Source organism: Rana temporaria, chromosome 5 (genome assembly GCF_905171775.1).
Source record: "Rana temporaria chromosome 5, aRanTem1.1, whole genome shotgun sequence".
Lineage (NCBI taxonomy): Eukaryota > Metazoa > Chordata > Amphibia > Anura > Ranidae > Rana > Rana temporaria.
This window is the reverse complement of record NC_053493.1, coordinates 333,241,933-333,260,662: the sequence shown is the minus strand read 5'-3', so window position 1 is coordinate 333,260,662 and position 18,730 is coordinate 333,241,933. Positions and strand designations below refer to the sequence as shown.

General features: G+C 45.9%; 1 protein-coding gene across 7 annotated transcripts in view; it reads left to right on the top strand.

Moving 5' to 3' along the window:
• MYBL1 (MYB proto-oncogene like 1) overlaps window positions 1–18,730 on the top strand; it is a 79,365-nt gene that overhangs the window by 46,060 nt on the left and 14,575 nt on the right. For 5 of the 7 annotated variants that reach the window (XM_040354346.1, XM_040354343.1, XM_040354342.1 and 2 more), the window contains 3 exons: window positions 11,538–11,765; window positions 13,785–14,108; window positions 16,537–16,682. In XM_040354346.1, coding sequence (XP_040210280.1) covers window positions 11,538–11,765; window positions 13,785–14,108; window positions 16,537–16,682 — 698 coding nt within the window. The remainder of the gene's footprint in view (window positions 1–11,537; window positions 11,766–13,784; window positions 14,109–16,536; window positions 16,683–18,730) is intronic. The other 2 variants (XM_040354344.1, XM_040354348.1) reach the window with 1 other exon arrangement.

Sequence of the window (18,730 nt, the reverse complement as noted above, 5' to 3'; positions counted from 1 at the left end):
TTAAAAGCATGAGACTAATCACTGACGGGTGAATACAATGATCAGATTTTATTTAAGTAAAACCTTTATCCCAAAAGGAAAAAAAAAAACGATTTGCTGTAACTGATTAAAAGTGTTAGCTGGAGTTCAGCTTCAAATTGTTAGAATATCTAAATCTGTATTGAATTGTAATCGTACGGTCTCTCCTTTCATGTTTTAAAGCTCTGCGCAAACTGTTGGCGCTATATATATCCTGTAAAAGTATTTTAAATTGGCAAAAAATAGTTTTCATTAAAAATACTTTTACATTTTACTATCACTTTAAGTGGCAGCTCCAGGGTAGATTATTTGCACGACCGCAGTGGTGGGACATGAAGCATAGGTGCGCAAGACTTGCTGACCAACAGTTGGCTATATATATCCTTGATTGATGGACATATATTATCTGTCCAGTGCGTGACCAGGTACGCTTCCTGATGACGTGGTAACGAAACGTACGTCGAGGCGGTACCTGGTCACGCACAGAATGGTTCACCATTCTTGGAGGAGGAACGCACGCCAGCATTCGGGGCCATCTCTCCACCATTGACACGCTTTCCAGCCTCAATGCCGGGTCTAAGGCACCAACTAAAGTAAGCAGCCATTTGGCACCTTGTTTTTATATTTCTTTTAATAAAACAGTATTATACTATTGCGGTTTCTCTCCTTCATTCCGTTCATTGTTACCGGAGTTTTGGTCAAATTCAAGGAACCTGAATACTATATGAAGCCATACACCTGTGTTATACGCTGTAATTGACCTCTTTTTTGATTAAAAGGGTCAACATCATCTGGTAAGGTGCCATCCTCATCTTTTGAGCACTGTTTGGGTGATTTTTCAGTCGGTGAAGGTAAACATATCTACAGTGGATTTGAAAGATACTGTTTGAGCACACAGCACTTTACTAAAGGACTTTCAGCCAGTCACTTTTGTGCTAGTGGTATTCACCACATTAATGAATTGCACTGTTGGACTTCGATTTTGTTTATCCATTTTTTGAGTCTGTTGGTCTTCAACTTGGGCATTGTCACATCACTCATTTGTTTAACACTTGATTATTAGTGTGATTTATTTAATCATGATATTTATATATTAAGTTTATTCACAAATTATTAATTCTAGCGCCCCCTACCCTCTTTTCATTTATCACACATTTCAGTTCACACTGATTTTTTGGGGTGCAGCTTACCTTATTATTTTGTGTTACTATTTTGTAGTACTTTGTACACTTAAATATACATTTGGTTGGCGTGAGATACACACCTTTTTCCTATATATATCCTGTATAATAATAATAATAATAATAATAATATCTGCTAGCACATCTAACGCTGGCCATACACGTATAGATTTTCATTCGAAATTTTTTAAATTTAAGCGTTCATTCGACTTTCTTATTGGTAGTGGGGTCAAATTGATGTTCATTTTAAACCACAGTGAAGGGAAAATTTGAAGGAGCAGAATAGAGAACTTTTCTTGATCGAACAAATTTCTTTCAGTGGATGTGGTTTTCGTTCAGAAATTTCATTTTAATTTTAATATTGAGTGTTAACCCCTTCAAGTCTGTGCTTTGACCCAATGACCGCTATAGCGTGGGCGGAAAGGGGTTATCATTCAATTTTAAAATGAATGTCATTTCTAAATGAAAACCACATAGACTCAGCTGATCACAGATCGGGATAAAGGGCCAATCACAGTGGCTCTTTACCACGTGATCTGCTGTCTCCAATGACAGCGCTGAAAGCTAAAAATTGGCCTGGACAGGAATGGGGTAAAAGTGCCCAGTAGATAAGTGGTTAAAAGCAAGTAAAAAATGTTTTAATGACATTGGTCCTTTCATTGAATGTACAAAGCAATTTGTACAAATATATTCTCTTTTTAAAAATCTATTTCTCTTATCGTCTATGGACGGACACCGCTCCTTAAATCTTGACAAGTGGGTTATGTTCCCTGTTTACAGGAGAGGACTAGGCAGAAACATGTTTGTTAATGTAACATGTATTTAATTATCTGAGTTGAACAGCCCCGCCCAGGGGGCAGTCCCTTCAGACATAACCCTCCTCACTGCAGCATGCAGCCTCAGTTTCGTTCTGCCTAGCAAGCAGAAGGACGTATGGTTCCCTTTGGGCCCTGACGAAATTTTTTATTTCATTTAGTTGAAGAATCTTCTTTCAACTGTCGGCTGAGAAACAGGCTGAATAATATAGATCCTTGTAGTCTACTCAGTCCGACCAGCAAGCGTGGGCACACCTTTGCATAGAGGCTGGGTCTGCCAGGCAATACCCCATGACTCCTGGGGTGGCGGGTGAGCTTTGCGCCGAGGTCCACATATGACTGGGCTGTGGTGTTGTCGCACTCACAGTGGACTGGGCCGACAGCTACCTCCGTTGCGGTTGTACTTCTGTCAGGAATGCGTCAGCCAGTCCTCACTCGGACGGGTAAGTACAGTCCCTCCTGCTTCGGTGGGTTGGTACGGCTGGGGTTCGGGGGTCCTCTTCTCCTCCCTTCCCTGCTCCTTGCCCTCTGCTGCATTACTAAAGCACGCTGTCCGGGGGGGGGGGGGGGGACACCTTCCATGGCGCCATTTTTTGGGAGGTTTTCAATTACATTGAAAACTCCCATTGGCGGCCATTTTGTCGTAGCCGCACCATGTGCAGCTTACATTGCGGTTGGCCATTTTCCTGTGGCCGCGTTCTAAACGCTCGGCGGCCATCTTTGTGCAGTCCTGACCCCTAGTGCTGTTTCCTACGGTGCACACAGGTCCCTGCAGACGCCGCACAGTTCCTTCACGGTTCTTTTCCTCTCCACACACCGTGTGCTGAGAGTGGTCGGCAGCGCTGGGCAGTCTCCTCCTGAGGTGAGTCCCCTGGGTACCCCTGGTCAGCGCAGCAAGTGGGTAAGGTGCCCTGAATAGGGCCTAGGAGTGTTAGTTTTTTGTATAGACAGGTGTGCATACACTTACATCTATTACATACACACTATGTAAATGTCTTTAATATTTGGAGTCAGTATCTGGTCCTTCCCCCAACATGCTGGTGGTAGCAGCAGGTGTTAGCACCTGGGATTCCCACAGATACTTGATTGTTAGCCCTGGACACTTTGGTGCCAGGGTGGGGGCTGACTGCGGACGGGCGGGGGTTAAAAGAGTGCCCCCTCCCCCCGTTATCCCCTGGGGAATGCTCTGTTATGGAGCCACGGACCAGGTACCTGGGTCGGTGCAGGATAAGGCATTTATGGGTGCGCTTCTCACTGCTGTAAGGGACTCTCTTAAGCTGGATAGTGCAGCTGTGTTTCCGCCGAGGGCTCGGTCTTTTTTGAATCGCACAAATCGGACCGCTCTGTGTAGGTTTTTTCCTTCTGTGCCCTTCTTCGATAATTTCTAAGATGTGGAATGAGAAAAGCCGCTGAGGGCTTTTGTAGTCCCTCACCACCTGGCGGTTCAGTGCCCCTTTGAGGAGAGCCCTTTCAAGAGGTGGGCTTCTTCTCCGGTGGTGGACCCTCCGGGTGTCACGTATAGGTGACCACTCTCCCTATTGCAGGAGTCCCCGCTTGTATGGATCTTAATGTTAGAACATCCAAAGCACTGGCCCTTTCCATGTTTACCATGCTGGGGTCTGACTTAGTCGCCGGCCTATTGTGGCCACTACTCTGGGGTCTCGGTCACTCACAGAGTGAGCATTTTGCACCAGACAGTGGAGGAGCACCGACTCTCTCCTGAAGTTATTAGGCTAGCGGACCTGCTGGTCCAGGGCCTCGTATAGGTCTGTGATGCTTCGTTGAATGCTGCACCCTGGTTATTCGGGGTTTCTGTTTCAGAGATGGTTTTATGCACACAGTGGTGTGGTGGTTAACTCCATTACTCAGCAAGAGAGTCATTGATTCGATTCCGGACACTAACACCAATCTGCCCGCCCGCAGAAATTTACGCCGGGCAATTTGAATCTACCCCTATGTGTATGTATTATTAAAGGGCAACCCTCCCAGGCCGACAAAGGCTCAGCTGGGGGACTAATCCGTCCCTGGGTGCGTAAGCCGATCAGGCCGGCACCCAAACCCTGCCATTGTATGTAGCCTTCCCTCCCTGCTCTAGGTGGGGGGGGCAGCTTACGGGTTCACAATTCAGTGAACCTCCCTGCTCTCTGACCAGTGGGTCTGCAAGGTGGTCTCTTCGGAGTACTAGATAGGGTTTACTCCTATACACAGAACAGAGTTCTTTACTCGTGTCTTCCTCTCCCGGCTCGTTGGTCTGCCTTGGGCAGTGTGGGACTTGCTAAGCTGCGGGGTAATTTTACTTTTCCTGTAGGACGGGAGGTTTGTGGGTTTTCTATGGACCTCTGGCCCTGAATACCTTTGAACGTTGGGTAGTTCTGCATGGATGCATACATGCATGTCCCGTTTTGCACGTCACAGAATTTTCTGTGCTTCGTGATGGGGGAGGGCTTCTGTCAGTCTGTGGCCCTCCCTTTTTATCTGGCGTCAGCACCAAGGGTTTTCACCTAGGAGCTTGCACTTATCCTAACTTTGTTGGGACAGCGAGGCTTTGCCTCATGGGCTACTTGGACGACCTTCTTCTGAGAGCAGATTCTGTCTCAGACCTAGTGAATGTGTTTATAGCCATTCAGACGCTCCGAAGATTTGGGTGGGTGCTAAACATTTGAAGCCTGTCCTGGTTCCGACTCTACGCTGGAGTTATCTAGGGTTGATCCGGACTCCTCGGTGGCCAAGGTCCTTCTTCCCCCCTGGAGAAATTGCAGACTCTTCAGTCTGCGATGAGGGTATTGGCATCATGCTATCAATCTTCTCTCCGGGTACATGCAGGTCTGGGGCCTGTGGGTAGCCTCATTCGAGGTGGTACTGTGGGCCAGATTCTTGTAGAATTGCGGCCGTGTAACGTAACCCGTTTACGTTACACCGCCGTAAGTTTTCAGTGTAGGTGCCTGATCCACAAAGCACTTGCCTGTAAACTTGTGGCGGTGTATCGTAAACACGTTCGGCGCAAGCCCGCCCAATTCAAATGGGGCGGGTACCATTTAAATTAGGCGCGCTCCCACGCCGGACGTACTGCGCATGCTCAGTTTTGAAATTCCCGCCGTGTTTTGCGCGATGTGACCTCATTTTTTAGAACGGCGACGTGCGTAGCGTCCATTCGTATTCCCGGACGTCTTACGCCAAAACAAAAAAAAATTGAAATTCGTCCCGGGAACGACGGCCACTTTAACATGGCTCGACTAAAGTTAAGCCATGTTAAAGCAGGTGTAAATTTGCGACGGGAAAAAATTACTAGCGACGACGTAACGACGGGAAAACTTTGTGGATCGCCTTAAATCCTCATTTGCATACCCGACGCTGGAATACGACGCAAACTCCCCCCAGCGGCAGCCAAAGTATTGCATCCTAAGATCCGACGGTGTAAGTCAATTACACCTGTCGGATCTTAGGGCTATCTATGTGGAACTGATTCTATGAATCGGCCGCATAGATACGAGAGGAGATACGCCGTCGTATCTCCTCTGTGAATCTGGCCCTGTATGCCCAGTTCCACACTCGGACTTTCCAGGGGAAATACTGTCCAGGTGGTAAAAATCTCTGGTCTCTGAACTCATTAGATTCAGGTGTGCCACCTTGTCAGAGTCGATCTGAGTTGGTGACGGAGATCCCTGACTTTTCTGTCCGGGAATTTGTTTCTTCCATCCAGTGGTCGGTGTTTACGACGGTCGCCAGCCTCGCGGGTTGTGGGGGCACCTGGGGGGTCCAGTCGGCCCTGAGTCGCTGGACTTGCGTGGACCTACGGCCACACCTCCCTGAATGTGCCAGCTCTCGTGTGATCTCGGTAGCTACCCAGGGTCGGGCCTGGTTAGTACCTGGGTGGGAGGCCGCCTGGGTGCTGGGGACCCTGTCTACCGTTCATTGTCCTACTATTTTGGGTGATCAGGCTATGCTTCTCCTCGTGTTCGAGGAGGTTGCAAGGTCGTCCGATCTGGATTCAGCCGGACAACGCCACGGCCGTGGCTTCGGTCTACCATCGGGTATACCGGCAGGCGGACTACTGGAGTCGCCAGATGCTGGACCAGGGTGACTGGTATTTGTGCTTGGGGGTGTTTCGGCTCCCTTGCAGGAGGTGAGTCTCACAGTGCAGGAGAGATTATAGCTCAGCGGTAGACTGCCTGCCCTGTATGCATTTGACTCTGGGTTCAAGCCCAGGAAGGTCTGCGTCGTCACGTGGCCAGGGCTCGCCGTGGGCTTCTCCACTCAAGGATCTCCTGGACGCTCGTCTCCACCGCAAGGGTGTCGAAGTTAGTGGCCAGGTCTAGTGCTCTGGTACAGACGCGTCGGTCGCGCTGGTGGCCCGGTGGGGTCTGTATCGGCGGCTTTATGCCATTCCTCCATTGTTGTTGCTTCCTCGGCTGCTCCATAGAGTGAAGGGTGAGGGGATCCCGATGGTTGTAATTGCTCCAGATTGGCCTTGGCGTCCTTGGTACACCGATTTCGGGCGCCTCGTAGCGGAGGTACCCTGGCGGTCGCCAGGGCGGGAGGTCCTTCTGTCTTGAGGTCCTATACTTCCTCCTGTTGTACAGTCACTGACTTGCTCAACTTGGCTATTGGAAGCCAGACTTTCAGTGACCGGGGTCTGTCCAACTCTGTCATCTCAACCATGCTGAGGGCACGGTAGTCTTCTTCCGGAGGATCTATCGTCGCACCTGGCAGGCCTACATCTCTTGGTGCGAAGAGATGAAGTGGCATCCACAGACATACTCGGTGGCCAGGGGCCTGCTGTTTTTACAGCTTGGAGTGGATCTCAAATTGCTTAAAGCACCGTTTGGACGCAGATTTCAGCCTTGGCTGTGTTCTTTCAGTGGCCTTTTTGCGGCCCGTTCCCTGGTGGGTACCTCTTTGTGCAGGGGGTTTGTCATATACTTTCCCCTCTTAGCCCATCTCTTCCCCCATGAGTTTTGGCTCTGGTGCTCTCGGTTCTTCAGGAACCTTCCCTTTGGAAACATCAGAGAGATTTTCTCCTGACACTATCTCAGAAGGTGGCCCCTTTAGTGGCCTTTACCTCTGTTAGAGGGGTCTCTGAGTTGGCGGGCTTGTCTTACAAGCTGCCATGCATAGACTTAGCATAGTCTAGCTTGGGGAAACTAGCAGAAAAACGCACAAGTGTGAAAGGGGGATTTAGATGCATTTTTTTTCTTTTTTTTTTTTTTTCAGGCTTCTTTTCAGGCTTCTTTTATTTGGTGGTGATCTTGCCAGTAACCCAATTTCTGTTCTAAGGTGACCACTTTCACTTGTACCGTATATATGGAACAGCAGTGTTGTCACTTTGGGTCTTCAAACCACATCTTTCTCTCCTTTCCTCCATAACATAGAGAGAAGGTGTTGTATAGTCCACACTTGGACTATACTTGGAACAATGCTAACTGATAACAGTGCAGAACAGGCAAAGAGCAGAGGAAGCGTTGAGATCTATAGATTTGCAGGCTCAAAAACCCTTTTGTGTGTGTGTGTGTGTGTGTGTGTGTGTGTGTGTGTGTGTGTAAAAAAAAAAAAAAGTGTGTGTGTGTGTGGAGAAATTTAACCCACTAATTTTAAGTTTATCAAAATAGTTACATTCAAGGCATATGTCTGGGGATTGCTGTGACAGTTGCCAGTGTGCCACTCGGGCTATTGGGGGCATACAATTCCTGCTGCAAGAGTCGGCAGATTCTGAGATTACGGATATATGAGCAGCTCTGTCTGGGAAACCTGTACAAAACAGGCTGACACATCACCTTATAGCCACCTGCCAAACGACCTCTGAAAAGCCGTTCACCATAAATTGTTTTTCAGAGGTGTGGCAAGCGTGTGTCTGAACAAACCCTTTAATTCTACTTGAGTAGGTGATGGATAGGCAGTAATGATCTGCGGCACTCATGGGCAAAGAACAAATTTCAGCTTTCAATAAAGATACATGCCTAGATATACAACCTCTAATTTCCTTTTTATCTTTTAGTATAATGATACAAAAAAATAATGATGAGTTTAATGTATAGTATACCTTCAGTTAGTGGCAGTATATATTCCAGTTTGCCTTATTGATTAGTGTCTTGCTTGCTTATTGCACTGCCTGGTATAAGCGTAGGATGATTGAATTGCTTTCTTGAAATTCCTAGTTTGGCGCCTAATTAATTTCTTCAAAAGATGCAGCCTGCGGTATAAAACATATGTATGTTTGTATTGGATCTCAAAGAACCGTTTCTTCCAGGTGCACAGTTTTTGCTTCAGGTCCTAAAAGATTTTTAGCTTGGTCAGCAGTTTACATTTTTTGTATGTTTTCTTTCCATAAGGCAGTGTAAGGACCAAAATTCCAATTTCTTTAAAGTACTGTGTTAAGCCAAACATGCCTGAGCGACGCTGTACAGGTATTTCGCTTTGCGTACTTCAGAAAAATGTTTATGTACAAATCACGGTACTTAACCTCTTCCTGTCCGGCCTATAGTAGAATGACGGGCAGGCGGTGGTTCAGTTATCCTGACTGGGCGTCATGACGTCCAGCGGGACAACTGCACGGTAACTTGCTAGCGCGGCGATCGGTCACACCGACACACCGATCTCACCCTGCTGGGACACCAATCACACCAATCTGACGGACGCTCTTTACCACGTCTTCAGCCGTGTCCAATCATGATGTAAACAGGAAGAGCCGTTTATTGGCTTTTCCTCACTTGCGTCTGACAGACGCGGGTAGAGGAGAGGCGATGGGGATGACCCCCACACAGGACCACCAGGTATGCCACCCTAGACCACCAGGGATATGCCAATCAGTGCTCAGGCAGCAGCCAAACCGTGCCCATTAGAAATGCCTGCCAGTACCACCAGTGATGCCTATCAGTGCCACCCATAAGTACCCATCAGTGCAGCCTTTCAGTGCCAATTATGAGTTCCTATCAGTGCCGCCTAACCGTGCCCACCGCCTGTGTTATTTTAACTGACAATTGTGCAACGCTGTACCTAAAATATTTATGTCCCTTTTTTTTATAAATTTTTTCCTACTACAAATAAAGCTTTCTTTTGGTGGTATTTGCTCACCGCTGCGGTTTTAACGTTTTTGTGCTATAAACAAAATAAGACTGAAAATTTTGGGGAAAAAAAATAAAATTTCCATCTGCTATAAAAAAATCAAATAGTTGGAAAAAAACAAAACAAATTTCTTCATTCATTTAGGCCATGTTTTCTGCTACGAATCCCAATAAGCGTATATTGCTTGGTTTGCACAAAAGTTATAGCGTCTACAAACTATGAGATAGATTTCCGGGATTTTTTTTTACTATTAATGGCGGCGATCAGCAAACTAATGCGGCGGACAAATTGGACACTAATGCCTAGTACACACGAGAGGATTTATCCGCGGAAACGGTCCTCCGGACCGTTTCCGCGGATAAATCCTCTGGCGGATTTTGATCTCATGGTTGTACTAACCATGAGATCAAAATCCCCGCGGAATTCCGTCCGCGGTGACGCGTCGCGCCATCGCCGCGATGGCGACGTGCGCGACGCTGTCATATAAGGACTTCCACGCATGCGTCGAATCATTACGACGCATGCGGGGGATGGATTCGGACGGATTGATCCGGTGAGTCTGTACAGACCAGCGGATCAATCCGTTGGAATGGATTCCAGCGGATAGATTTCTTAGCATGTTAAGAGATTTTGATCCGCTGGAAATCCATCCCCGGGGAAAAAATCCGCTGGATTGTACACACCATTGGATCTATCCACTGAAACCGGTCCGCGGATCAATTTCAGCGGATCGATCCTCTCGTGTGTACGGGGCCTGAGTGACACTTGGTGATCAGAGCTAAAAATATGCACTGTCGCTGTACTAATGACATTGCCAGGGAAGGGGTTAATATCAGGGGCGATCCAATGGTTAAATATGTTACTAGGGAGTGATTACTAACTGTGTGTGGTGTGCTTGTACTGTGAGAAGGCAGAGACCTGTGTTCCTGCTTAGAAACCCAGGGTCACTACCTCCCCTTCTCACAGAACAATTATCTGCCTTATTTAAGTAGGCAGACCACCGTTCTGCTTTTCTTGGAACCTGCTGATTGGCTCCCGCTGTGCCCAATTACAGCAGGAGCAGGTCACCGGTAGCACGCGTGTGCGCCCCAGATTCGGAAGTGCAGAAATACTTGCAGGTACGTGATTCTGCACAGGGGAGCCACCTTGCCACTGTATGTATATGGTCTGCAAGCGGTTAATTACTTGTTCGCGGGCCATAATGAAATGAAATGTTTCAGAATTAAACCATTTTTTTTTTAAGTGGAGGTCCACCCTAAAAAAAAAAAAAAAAACGCCAAAATCCAGCAAAAAAAAGTAGAAACATTTTTTTTTTTTTACTTGGTGGTTGCTATGCGGATCTTCCTAATCTGCCTCTTCCCATACCGCGGCAGGTCTTCTTCCTCGTCGTCCTCGTTTTTTTCTTCTGGGGAATGGGGTGCGCTGCCTTCTGGGAACTGTGTATCCCAGAAAGCAGCTGCCCATTCACAAAGCGCCGCAAGACTCACGCATGCGCAGTAGAAAACACCGCAAGGCTCCACAGCCTGTTTCCCTTAGTGAGGATGACAGCGCCGGGAGCTCCCAGGATCGAGGGATCGGCCTCGGGGGGGGGCAACTTTGCGGGTGCCTAGGACAGGTAAGTGTCCTTATTAAAAGCCAGCAGGTTGGACCTAAATGGACCCATTGTCTGAGATGGGCCGAAGGCTGTTTTCACACTGATGCACTGTGGTTTACCTGCACGGGGGGTGTATGACTCCACCTGGGACAGGAGCCAGCACTATAGAGGAAGCATTGCCTTATGCAGCTCTGCAGCCGCTTGCTTCCTCTACCACCAGCTCCATCCACTGATGCTCTGAGACGACGACAGGCTGTCAACCTGTGATCTGGGCTTGCTGACCTGCCATCCCAGAGCAGAAGGTCAATGGTTGGGCACCCTGTTGTAGACAGTAGTGTACATTATGGCTGAACGGGAAAAACAAAGACCGATTCCTCCATCCATGCAAGCTCTCACCCTGCTAGGACATTGTCTTCTGACAGTTGCGGCTGCAGCATTCTCCTTTTGAAGGAAGTTGCTCAAATGATTGACTTCTGTGCAGCAGGGACGGCCACACTGATTGAAATTTGGCCCATCTCTGAACCAGCTGAATTTTGATACATCTATGGCTTCTATAGTCCTTACCTTGACCATCAACCTCCATGGGGCTTGCATGTACTGTATACATGCTTATTGAAGAAGACCATGCAAAGGGAAATAGTGATATAAAAAATCCAGTGGTCCCATAGTAACCAGAATCCATCTCTGGTCTAAGCAGAAATCTTGTTACGGGTTATAACATTGGGTCTATCACAATTGTTTTATATTTAAGATTGCAGCCATGTTGTATGACCACCGCCTTCCTCCCCCCCCCCTCTTCAGCTATGATTTTCTCTGTATACAGAATTGCTTTATATTGATCTTCATGCTTTGTGCCCTTTTCTGTTTCAGCAGTCTGGAAGTTTCCTAAATTGGTCTGACACTTTCCTTAGTGATGATACCTTTTGTAGCACACTAAACAACCTAGAGGAACAGACGTTCTACAGTATGGAAGAGAATAGAAGCCTACCTTGTGAACTGATCTCCCCAAATAAAGTTGTTCTCTTGGAACCTAATCCTGTGCTGGGAACGCTGGATGTCATCCCAGAGTTTTCGGAAACAATAGAGCTAATTGATCCGGTGAGTATTTTATTTATTTTTTAGATTAAATAAAGTATTAAGGGCATTGCTTTTTTTTTTTAAAACAGAAATAAATTGCATTGATGTTAATTCAACTTTTTTTTTTCCATTTAACAAAATACTTAATGGAAGTTTCTATGTTGTGAAAATGTAGGTTAGGCCAAAAGTTTGATTTATTTAGAGCTCGGAGGCAAAATCTCCTATTTGCAGAATAATGGCGGTTGGATGGGCTAAAATGGTGCCTTCATGCAAGGATCTCCATTCTCTGTGGGGATCTGCTTGTCCTGGCCTGCCAATCACAGCCATTATCACTATTGGCTAGCACCGAGCATGGGGCCTCCAAAGAGGTGATTGAGAGTATACACTAAAATGTACTGACACTGTATAGAACTTTTTTGTGCCAGTTAAATATGTGTTTAATAGACAATTTTGTGCATGCCATTGCCTTCATTTTTTTTATAGAATTTATGCGTTACTACTAGCCTCTGAACACTGAAATAACTCCTGACCCCTGAACTCTGCGTTACTTCTGACCTCCCACACTACCAGCCATATACTGTGAAGCAACACATTTTATTTGTTTTTTTGACTGTGCCTAAAGGTGTTCTTGATACCTTCAAGGTGTTCCTCTCAACTATGCCTTCATATCTTGGTGCCTCTTATTAAAATTTTAAATATTATGCTATATTGGGAATGCCACATATAACCCATTTCTCTAATTATGTTGGGAGAGACCGCAACTTTCTTAGAAGAAAGTTTTTTTGTTTTTTTTTCTGTAGTATGCATAAGTTGTTTTCTCAGCTCTCCTCCAGATTTTAGCATGCTGAGAAACTAATGCCGCAGTTATGTAGTCTAGGCGACAATGAAGAATCGTCAAATCCTTCTAGAGCAGTGGTTCTCAACCTGGGGGTCAGGACCCCCTTGGGGTTCAAATGATTGTCCAGGGGTTACTAAATCCAGGGCTGTTCCTGAAGCCCGCACCTCTCTCCCAGCATTTTTGCACTCGCAAAGCAGGGCTGTCCCTGGAGCCTGTGCCCAACCACTCAGCCTCTTTGCAGCCTCCCATTCAGTTCACGGCATGGCTGGGGGCAGAGACTAGAGGTCAGCTGACTGGTGAGGAATGTGAAGTGGGAGGAGCTGGAGGAGACCCTATCTCCGAATTTCTGTAGAGGTGTCACTGCTACGAGACACCACAAAGTCAGAGACACCGTGAACACGGAGACACAGTGAGTAACACTGCTTGTGATTAGAGTTCCCATTAAAAGTCCCCACTTCAGTTCTCAGATCAGCAGATGACCTTGATCAAGAACTCCCCCCCCCCCCCCCAGCACTGCCACTGATCCCAAGAGAGTAAGAGAAGGACTAAAAATAGAGAATACATGGAAGGTGAAGAAAAGAGGCGAAGGAACAAAGAAAAAGGAAGAGAAAGAACAAGAAAGATGGCTAGTTAGAGGGATGGGGGGAGGCAAAAAAATTAGGATAGAGAGAGAGATGAAAGGGAAAGAAAGGAGAACAAAGAGAAAGAATGGTACATCCTAAAATGTACCATAAAGAGTTTTAATACTGTACGAGTGGAAGGGACTCAGGGAGCGCTAAATGTCCGTGGGTTAGGGGCGCAAATTACTTGTCTTGCTTTGGGTGCTGACAACCAACGCTATGGAAATCATTTTACTGTTAGGGGTCCCCACAACTTGGGAAATTTTATCAAGGGGTCACGGCACTTGAAAGGTTGAGACCTTTTTATGATTTTGTTCTTTATAAAATTTAGGTTGAAATGTTTTTATTCATGTATATTGAAGTTTTTGAAAAGTCACAACATAAAGGGGTACATAGAATAGAAAAAGGGAAGGGGGGAAAATGGGTAACAAATATCAGAGTAGCACAGAGTGGCATCTCAAAAGCCATGTATAACAACCCATGTCAATTCAACATCTGGTGGTAAAATAAGATTTCGATGTCGCTCACCACCACTTGCATTTCTGTTCTTTTAGTTTTACAAAAGTTTTTTCATCCAAATAGGATCCTAGTCCATGGACTCTAATTGGGAACATTGATGCATCCATTGACGTTGCTTCTGTCAAACTTGCGCCAGTAAAAATTATTCAAGAGTCCTCGCAGGATAGTAGCTCTGAACTTATCGATGTGGTGACTGTTGGCGAGGACAGTAAAGTGTTATCAACTACTTTGGTTTCACCAAAATATAACGCATCAACGTCAATTTTGAATAAAGGTCAACAGAGGCTACCGCTTGCTACCAAAGGGAATAATGTTTATGATGCCAACAATACCAATACCATGCTGAAAAACACTCCAGTAAAATCCATCCCGTTTTCCCCATCACAGGTTGGTACTCTCATTGCTGTTGAATGCTTCAAATGGTTTTTAGCTTGTTCATCAGATTGTGGCTTCTCCTGGTCCAGCTTTACCATTTAGATGCTGACTGTTTATAAAAATTGTTACTGTTTTTTTTTTTTTTTACCTAAATTTAGGAATTTTAGTAGTGAAAAAGGCTCTTAAACTGTAGAAGCAAGAAGAGAGTTTATTCTATCATACAAACTTAAAGCAGAACTAAACTCTCAATCAATAAGTATGTTTAATCCTTATGCTGCTAGCATTAGTGAATAGATAGAAAGGTGTATATATATATTTTTTATTATATTTTTTTTTTTACATTTCTTTAGTTGGTTTCTAGTCTAGGCCAAGGTGATGTCATACATCACCGGAGTCTTCGTGGACATTTTTTTTCTAAGCACACCCTCCTGCCTGCATGCATAATCTGAGGGCAGATGGATTTTCTGCCCTTACCCAAGATGGCCATGGCTGGAAATGCTATGGGGAGTCTATTTGAAAGTGATTTCAAATAAAGAACAGAATATTAGGTGGATGGGTGGGTGGGTTTATAGAATAGAATTGGCATTTTCAGTTTGTGGTGCTCAGATACAGATTTTAGTTCCTCTTTAACTGCTAGAGAAGGTCAACCATGTGCTGTGACTATAGTTTTTGTTTTCTAGTCCCCAAATTAAAGAGAAAATGGAATCCACAAACCACAACTTTTGTTTGTCATGGTGTACAGTAGGGTTTTTTCATGTACTCGCCAATACCGATTACCGATACTTTTTTTTTTTTTTAATGTCATGTGACAGTTTTCAAATTTAAGAATGTCTCTTACATTGGTGGTCAGTGGGAAGAATGCCCCTTTTTACAGTCAGATAGCGAAAACATTAGAGAGGGAGCAAAATTCCAGTGAGGAAGGAAGTCTGCCGTGAAATCGTGCATGTCACATCAGGGCACAGCGGGGGGGTACTGGGTACATCAGGGCACAGCGGGGTACTGGGTACTTGGGCACAGGGTATTGTGCACATCAGGGTACTGAGCACAGGGCACGGCAGGTCACAGGGCACATCAAGGTCTTGGGCACAGGGTATCTTGCACATCAGGGTACTGGGCACAGCAGGGTACAGGGTACTGGGCACATCAGAGTACTGGGCACAGCAGGGCACAGGGTACTAGGCACATCGGGGTGCTAGGCATGGCAGGGCACATCGGGGGAACTGGGCACGTCAGGGCTCACATCTGTAATAAGTCCTTACTATCCTCTATCATAATCCGCTATTCCCCGACGGCCCCTCCTCTCCTCTCGTCCATCTCAGATGATGTCACAAGCATAACACGAGAGGAGGGGAGGGGCCACCGGGAACACCGCGACATGAGAGAGGACAGTAAGAACTTATTACAGCCGCTTATTACCCACCTGAGGACTTCTCTGCTCTCTGCCCCCAACCCACTCTCCGCCCCTTTTCGCCTCGCTCTCCGTCCCCTCTCCGCCCCGCTCTCTTTCAATAGAGAAGTATCGGGTCAGGCATCGGCAGCATTTGCGCGAGTACAAGTACTCGCTCAAATGCTCGGTATCGGGACAACCCTAGTGTACAGAGTCTTTTGCGACAATAAAGTACTGGAGTGCATTGGTTTATACTGGTGTGTACATTCATTTTCCATGTTGTCTGAGACATTGCAAACAAAGATCTATCCGTTTTCTATCACCCTTGTACCTAAGAGCTAAAAGTTCCAATCATTGTATGGAGTGTGACTGGGATTCTTCTATAGTTTCTAGCAAGACGTTGAACAACGTCTCGATACCTGGGTGAGCTGTTATGCCCTACAGCAGTAGCTACAGTGATTTATTTAGTTTTATTTCCCAATGCTAAAGTGGAACTAAAGGTATTAATACTCACCTTTCCAATGGTCCCGCGCCGGCATCTTCTCCTCTGTTTTATTCCAGTTTCATTGGTTCAGGGGGGGGGGGGGGGGTTTTGACGTCACTCTTGCGCAGAGCTAGTCATTCCGGCACACAGGCATCGGGCCATCTAATGTATGCTGAAATGCACATGCAAAGTTCAGTTTACATTGTGGGGATCGCTGTGAGCATGGTGGTAAGTGTATTTTTTTTTCACCTGCAATAAAAAGCCTGCCATCTCACAGTAGCCAATAGTAAAACTTAAGTTCTGTTTTAAAGGGCCCATTGTATTCCCCTGGTCTGCTAGTTATGCCATTGCATGTGTCTGTGGTAAAGAAATCAGACTGAGTTCCAATGAGACGGGGTTGATGTGAATGATTTAGAACTTTTATATTGGGTTTTATAACAACATGAACATATCATAGTATTGTCAGTAGTTAATCCTGTTTTTTTTTTTTTTTTTTTTTTTTGTATTGAAATGATTTTGTGCATAAATGAGAAATATCCCAAACATGACTGAAATTTATTTATTTGTAGTTCTTCAATGCCAGCATGGGCAACATACAGGAGCCAGTTAATCTTGAACATCCTGTTTTTACTTCCACTCCAATTTGTGGCCAGAAGTATCTAACAACTCCTCTGAGGAAACAGATGACCTCTGTGGAGGACAAAGAAAATCTTGGGTAGGTAATCGCGTTCTTCATCTTCACAGCCTTTAATTGGTTTCCAGAGTGACGCAGAAAGCATAATAGGTTCAAGCTATTATTGGGAAGCCCTATTGTTCATAGACCCATTATTTGCTGACATTAGGGTAACCCAGTGATCCCTAGCAAGGTTCAGGAGCATGTTGCGCATTACACCCTAAAGATGTGTTGCATGTTCCAAACGTGAACTTATCCTTTCAGATTGCTTTCTAAATCTTATCCTTTGCCCCTAAAAATCAGCACATACATTTTGGGAACCTGAAACTCCTGGCACCATTATCGCCCTTTCCTGTGCAGAGATCTAAATGCACTTGGACCTCGGTGCTGAAAACCACAGATTTTTCTGTAACAAAGATAGTAATTCAAGGTAATTTGGGTCCTGAAGTTCTGTTAAAGGACTGCTTACTGCATGTTCATGCAATTTACGCAGCAAAAAAATATGCATTTAGACATATTTGGTAGAGCTGAACGATTGTTAGAATTTGGAAAGATAAAAGCTTTGGTGCCAATTATTAAAGCAGCTGTATAACTTTACCCTGGTCATACAGCTGCTTTTCAAATATAAAGTTATTTTGACACTTTGGAAAGCATAGTCACGTGCTTTACAAATTTGCCTGCAGTTCTGAGAGGAGAACCCAGCCACAAGACCTGCCAAAGTTATATGACCACGCTCGCTCCTTTTCCTATCCCGAAGTGTTGCCTGCAGTGTTGTAACAGAGAAAACTCTAAAATAAACTTCAGGAACCACAACGCAGACTGCATTTTATGAATGACCCCCCCCCCCCCCCCCAGAGAGCCGCTTGGTAACTTCTCTTCTGCACCTCAACTCCAAAAACAACCTCAGCCACTCTGACACACCCGGTTGAAGTTACTGCAAGTACTACTTATAAGCGCATGAGTAAAGATACCTTTAACTTGGCTGTAATATGGTACCAGGAAATAGACACAAAATTGTTTAGTGGAAAATGAGCTCAATCTATTGGCATGGGTTAGAGTAGCATACAGTAAATTCAGACAGTCTGTTAGACCAGGGCTCAAAATTTCAAGTCCTGAGCTACTAGCCAGGCCTCAAGAGTTACTCGCCACCAGTTGCCCCACCTAATTCATACACTGCCCTGCGCCTAATTGCACCCGTAAACACGCCCTCGTAGATTATCTCATGGAATGACAATGTTTTATGCAGAATCAAGTTACAAAATTAAATATTACCAACAACAACTTTAACAAAATGGGACAGGGCACTGTGGGCAGACCAGAGGGACAGGGCACTGGGGACAGACCAGAGGGACAAGGCACTGGGGGCAGACCAGAGGGAAAGGGCACTGGGGGCAGACCAGAGGGAAAGGGCACTGGGGGCAGACCAGAGGGACAGGGCACTAGAACTGGGTCTCTTCCCCATTCTCTTGCTGTCTCCTCTGCAACTCCCATCCATCCTCTCTCTCTCTCTCTCTCTCTCTCTCTCTCTCTCTCTCTCTCTCTCTCTCTCTCTCTCTCTCTCCCATTCATCTCATCATCAGGAGCCTGTGTGTGCGGCTCCACGCTTGCATGTCCCCACTTCCCCCTTTTATTCAGGCTGGCAGAGAGGAGAGGAGCTGCAGCACAGCGGGAGGGAGTACAATCCAGCGCTGAGATCCACACAACTGCACAGCCATTGACACCATAGCACAGCGCACACTGACAGCGCACAGCACACATTGAGACCAGTCTGTTCACAGTGCTCAGGCTAAACTTACATAGAGCAAAAGGAGAAGAAAACTGCACAAACTAGAAGGCTGCCGCTCTCATGTCAGGGCAACTTTCAGTGAGCGCTGCACCGGAGTGGTAATTTCTTTATCGTACATCACGGGACACAGAGCGGCATTCATTACTATATGGGTTATATGGAGTACCTTCAGGTGTAGACACTGGCAATCTCAAACAGGAAATGCCCCTCCCTATATAACCCCCTCCCATAGGAGGAGTACCAGTTTTTCCGCCAGTGTCTTAGGTGTTAGTCATGGTTTAGCTTGCCTCCACATCCTTGGGAT